General features: G+C 49.6%; 1 protein-coding gene across 1 annotated transcript in view; it reads left to right on the top strand.

Annotated features, from left to right (window-relative positions):
- The first annotated feature begins 611 nt into the window (after positions 1 to 611).
- The window catches only part of LOC135456160 (fer-1-like protein 4), a 38,453-nt gene continuing 33,064 nt past the window's right edge, over positions 612 to 6,000 (top strand). The window contains exons 1-4 of the mRNA XM_064729865.1: positions 612 to 690; positions 788 to 843; positions 1,866 to 1,954; positions 3,303 to 3,402. Coding sequence (XP_064585935.1) covers positions 612 to 690; positions 788 to 843; positions 1,866 to 1,954; positions 3,303 to 3,402 — 324 coding nt within the window. The remainder of the gene's footprint in view (positions 691 to 787; positions 844 to 1,865; positions 1,955 to 3,302; positions 3,403 to 6,000) is intronic.

Raw genomic sequence — 6,000 nt, 5'->3', positions numbered from 1 at the left:
TGGCAGCTGGTGTGCTGTCCCAAAGTGCTCTGGCATCTTACCTCCACTGAGCAGCACCTCAGGTCCCTGCTCAGGAGGCTGCTGAGCATGTACTGTTTCCTCATGTCAGAGAAGCTCAACCCTCACAATCTGAGCTGCCCTTTCCCACCCTCGCTCTATTTGTTTTGGAGTGTTTTAGCTGCAGGACCTGTGATTTTGTGCTGGGGACGGTGCAGGGCTGAGGCTGAAAGCAGAGCCAGGCTCTGTATTCACAGACGGTGTCTCTCAGTTCTGAATTCAGCAACCCATGTCCTTCCAAGCACCAGCTTAAGCATGGCCATGTGATGGCTTCACTTCCCCAGCTGTTTCCTGCAGTGCTTCCTGGGGGTCCCCGTGGTCCAGGGCTCTCTTAGCCAGCAGAGGTGCATTCTGGGGGACTCAGCCCGGTGGGTTGAGGGAGGGAGGCAGTACAGTCAGGGCTTCCCCTCCTCCCTGTGTCCCTCAGCAGGGGCTGCCCAGCCCATGGGCCACTGGGGTGTGGAGAGTCTGGCTGGACCGGCTGGGTGAGTCGAGGTTGAGTCACTTTGGGTGGTGCACGCTGAGCGGAGGCAGCAGGACCCACTACCAGCTCCATGGCGCTCAGTGTTGGTGTCCGGCGGCTCTCCCAGCTGCCGGGCCATGGCGAGCGGCAGGTCCATCTCAGCTTCCGAGGTGGGCTCAGGTGGCCGGGAGGGTGGGGGTTTGGGGATTTAGGACTGGGGACTGTCTTCTCCTGCCAGCACCTTATGCCTCCTCTCTACTTCTCAAGGCTTCACCCAGAAGACAAGAAAGGTCTGCTGTGGCCCAGAGGCCGTCTTCAAGGAGGTGAGGAAACTGGGATCATGGGGAACTTGTGGGACTGGGATGGGACAAGTCAGTGTCTCAGTCATAAAATCATAGATTGGTTTGTGTTGGAAGGGATCTTGAAGATCATCTCATTCCAACCCCCACACCATGGACAGGGCCACCTTCCACTGGACGGTCTTCTGGGAATTTCTCTGCTGTCTCCTTCTTCCTCTCTGCTCAGAGGGGCAGATGGATTCCTCACATTGTGTATGTGACCTACGTGTATAAGCCTCCAGGAACTGAAATTCAACTGAGTGACACTGCCTGGAAGCCTGGGCATATCAAAGCTGAAGGCAAAACTCCCCCTGTCCTCAGAAAGCCAGACTGTCACTGCAGTTGATGCCTTGTGGGACAGGAGTGCGACTTGTGTGTTTGAGTGCGTGTATGTGTGCATATGTGTGAGTGTGCAGGGGCAGGGATGGGGTGGCCTGGGAAGCATGTCTGTTCCTTCAGTGCCATCCCCACTGAAGCCTGTGACAGCCCACCTGTGCTGTGCCAGTGGGTGGTTCCCACCTGTCCCTTGCTCAAGTCCCAGTGCCAATGTGCTGCCTGGGGAAAGGCAGTGAAGGTGGCAGGGAGCAGCAGGCACAGCCACTGTTTTGGATATGTGGTGAGTTGAAGCCTCAGAGTGCAGCTTTTGCAGCTTTTCTCTAAGCCAGATGACTCCCTGCCTGGGTGGTCACTTCTCCCCAAGCACCTCTGTACGTTCCCATGTTCTGTCTCACTCCACAACCTGCCAGCTCAGGAACTCCAGCAGGCACAATCATCCTTCTTTTTCCAGGGTGGTGCTGCTTTGACTTCTGTAGCAGAGCAGCAGAACTTCTGACTTCTGGCTTGTGGTTCTGTGCTGCTGGAGGGGCTCTATGCCTGGCCAGCAGGAAAGTAACTTCCCATCACAGCTGCTTTTCACCATATCCATGGACTTGATCACCTCACAGGGGAGCCAACCAGCCATGAGACATAGGAAAGTTGTCATCCCTTCCTGCTCCATTTGTTTGCAGCTCTTTCGCTGGCCGCACTATGGGAAGCTTGTCATGGGTGAAATGCTGTCCATTAAGGTTTACAACTGCAGCAAGGTTTTCAGTAACAGGTGGGTCCTTTGATTGCTGGGGTGACCAGTAGAGGTGGGGGAGAAGACATACTGGTCTTTACATTGTCTTCTGGAAGTAGAAAATGTTTATTGAAAATTTGATGGAAAGAAGATGAGCAGAATGCCACTTTTTTAGAGGAAGGATGGAGCTGGTTGTTCTGGTGGGGCAGCAATACTGTATATATTAAGTTAAATAAGGGAAATGATTTAGCTGTGCCAGCAGTAACAGGGACTACATAAGGATCCAGATCAGACCTTCAGCTGGGACAAAGGTTAAACAAGGCCCTAAAAAACAGCTACAAAGGCAGGTCTTGCTGCAGACTGAGGACCTACTGTCATCCTGAACATCCTTGTGACTGTGACCATGCTGCACCCAAATTCAACATATCTGTTGGTGTAGAAAAGCCATGAATGCATTGTGTTATGGTTTAACCTTTAAAAAGACAGCAATTTCAATTTAAAAGATCAGAAAAGATCAGCCAGAATTTAAAATGCTTCTAGGTGGCACAGGCACATTGTCAACTCAGTGGCTATTCCAACAGTTGTAAAACACAGCAGGGAAACCCAAGAATGGAGATGACGGGGAGATCTCCTTCACACTCCATGAGTCTGGATCTGCACAAACCTTTAACCATCTGTGGCAGCTCAGTTGCAAGTAGCTGCCTGGGGAAAAGGCAGGACCTGCTGCAGGGTCAGTCTCAGGTATTCAGCTGCCCGACTCCCTATGGAAAACACTTCAGGGCAGCTCAGAGGGCCTGAGTGGGAGAGTGGAGGTCCCAGTTCTCCCCAGGATGTAGGCACTGATGCTATGTACGGTGTTGTTGCAGTCTCTCTTTTTATTCCAGTGTTAGGAAAATTAATCCACAAACACCATAGGTTTATGTCCACAAAGAAGACAGAGGAGTCCTGTAGCTTTGTTTGAATAAAGGGAGAGGTCATGGGTGTTTTCCATGGGATCTCTCAAATTGTTAGAGGATACAGCCTCCTTTTTGTCCTGAATTCCCAGCCACATTTCCCTTCTCTTTTTCCCCATTGGCTGGCGTACTTGAGAGGTACAGACTTCCCGAAATGCCTAATACCTATGACTCCCTTGTAATTTGTATACCCCTACCCCCTTTTTTTTCCTTTGTGTCAATCTATGGAATTTCTATGGAATGTATAGTTCTTCTTTTATCTTTTTGTATCTAACTTTATTTATCATCAGACTCACTGTTTGTAAAGACAAATCTCTCATTCCATTCATCAATCAGTGGAATCCTTCCCATTGTTTCTTTTATCCCTCAGTACTAGTTTTATCTACCAGCAAACCCACAGTTTGTAAAGACAAATCCCTCATTCCTTTCACCAGGCTGCTCGGTACCCTTGTCCTCAGCCTTCAGCGCCTGATGACATCTGGAAGACTAATCCTGTGTGAGTCCCTTGTGGACAAGAGCAACAGAGTCACTGATGTAAGTTCTCCAAGGACAGCCTGCTATCAGCAGTCAGTAAGGCTTTTTGGGAAACTTCACATGGTACTCTCCAGGTGGACTGGGGACTGAGGGGGAATCCAAAATGCTGTTTGAGCTGGAAGCACTGTGGCATTTATGCCATCTCTGCACAGACACTTCACATCCACCAAGAGGTTTCTTGGAGCATCTACAAATGCATGGGTTGGGCTGGGGCTCCTGGAGAACTGTCAAGGGCCTGAATGCACAGAGGGAGGCTTCATAAAGCCTTCTCAACTCTGGGAAATGGATGTAGGAAGTGGCATCTTCTCTGCTTCATGCACCATGAAGTGCATGTGTATGGGCTGCTGCAGCGATGGAGTGAGGTGGAAGGTGGTAGCGTGCCTTGGAACCCCCAGCAAGCTTTTGGGTTAAACACTAGCATTAGCTGGATGGCTTAATGAGTGTCTGGGACAGCATGAGTGTCACTGACACCTGACTGCCCCTCTGCTCTGCGGATCCTGCTCTCCTCCACCCCGGCACTGGGGCTCAGTCAGTCCTTTGCACTTGTAGAAGAAGAACCCCACCCTAAAATGAGCTGTTTCCTGCCAGCTGGGCGTGCAGACACAGCTCAGTGGGTTCCAGACTGCCACACCTGTGCCAGGGCAGCTGGCAGGCAGGAAGAGCAGAGGCGGAGGCAGTGGTCCTGCAAGGTGCTCTCTGCTTGCTCTTCACACTGGCAGTATGACTAAACCACATGGTGTCACATGGTATGCAAGCTCTGTGGCCACCAGACCACCAGCCTGAGTGGCACAGGCACAAACTGCTGGTGTTACTGGACTCCTGGAGCAGGTCCAGATTGAAATTGACCATTTCCAGGATGATTTTTAGCCCATGCACCTCACTGGATAAATGTTCATGCCAGCAAAGAGACAGGGATTAGACTCACCTCTTGGTGCTGGTGATGGTTTGAAGGGACTCCATTGTGTAAGGTTAGAGGTACAATGTGGCCCAGTCCTTTGCCCCAGGTGCCTCTTCCCTTGTGCTAACAGCAACACGTGTAACAGCCTAAATGAGAGATGTGTGACTCAAGGTGGCTCTCCAAAATGCAGTTTATTCCATCCAAGAGGTTACAGCAGTCCAGGGTCGTGGGCAACAGTGCCTGTGCCTACAGTTGTCAGCTCCAGCTGCAGGCAGGCCTGGAGACTCTTTGGTTTTGGTTACATTGCATTATATACTCTTCTTAGCTGAGCATCTTAATACAGCAGAACCAATCTATACCATAACTGTTATCTATAGCCTATCATAACTACTGTAATTACCATATTCATGTTACAATTCTCCAATCACTAAAAGTTAGTTCATTACAGTTTAAGCTAGAAGTTGTTATTCAGTTTTCTTGCAGTGGAAAATTCTGAGACCTTTTTTCTACTTCCCACACCAGCAGGCTTGTTTGCCTGTGCTATTTTCTTGCTTGGTAAAACATCTTGTTTGAGGTGGGTTTATCCTTTGCTCTAAGTCATAAAAACCCCTTCCAACCAACAAACCCTTTGCCTCCTTGGTTAGCCAGCAACACTGGCTCAGCAATTCTTTTCTTCTGTGTCAAAACTTGCTTCCATCTCTATTCCTTCATCAGACTCTACATTTAAAAATCTTTCTGCTAAGCATACATATCTGTGAGACTTTCTTGTCAAACTTTCATCCTTCCCAACACACATGTGCTGATGAGCTGCTCCAGCCAAAACCCAACCACATTCAGTTTTGCTGGGTTAGTTTTGGATTGTGCAACCCTGGCGGCACAACAGCTGCAGGGGATAGAAATAGGGCAGACAAGATGCTCATTCAAGTGGAGCCTGGGACCCTCTCAGCTCAGCTTGGAAGAGACACGACCCCAAGAGAGAGGCTGCTCCTTTAGAAAAGTGGGAATAAACCATTAGACTTCCTGCTAGTCCAAATCCAGTTCTCCTCTGGGACTAGAGTTACTTGCACCTCTTCTCCTGGTGATTTGAAGGAGTGTTTTTAGGCCCTTAGCTTTTCATCCAGCTTCGTCTCAGGCTTCTTCACCCTCCAGTCTTTTCTGCTGTCTCTCCTGATCACCGTACTGCTGATTTCTTGGGCTGCATTTCTTTTCCCAGAAATATGCATTTTCCAGAGATTGAGCTCCGAACCCAGAGTACATACCCTTCAGCCTACTAAGGAGTGATCTCCTCCATGCTAGTGTTTTTGGCCTCTGCTGGGAAATCATTTGTGTATATGTTGGTTTGAGATCAGGCTGCCACCTGCAGACCAAGGGTGTTAGACCTGTGTTGGCTGTGCCAATACCCAGCGTGCTCTGTGCGTCTCTGGCTGTCCTTCCTTGTCTCTTGTGATGCAGGCTCTTGATGTGTTGGTGGCTTCTCCAGCATTTTAATCCAAGCTAGGGATTCCTAGCTTGCTAGGATCCTCTGCCAGCTGTCTTGTGCTTCCTCCAGAGAGACTGCTCCAAATCCCTGCATGTTATTGTGCAGGGCTCTCTCTCCCCAGTTCCCTTGTCAAAAATGCCTCGAGGCTATTCTCTGGGCCTCTTTATGGGAGATTTGTAAAGTTGAGCCAGCTTTTATTCAATGAAATATGGAATTTAAG

The sequence above is a fragment of the Zonotrichia leucophrys genome, chromosome 20, assembly GCF_028769735.1.
Source record: "Zonotrichia leucophrys gambelii isolate GWCS_2022_RI chromosome 20, RI_Zleu_2.0, whole genome shotgun sequence".
Classification (NCBI taxonomy): domain Eukaryota; kingdom Metazoa; phylum Chordata; class Aves; order Passeriformes; family Passerellidae; genus Zonotrichia; species Zonotrichia leucophrys.
The sequence above is the reverse complement of the archived record's forward strand: the minus strand, read 5'-3'. Positions and strand labels throughout refer to the sequence as shown.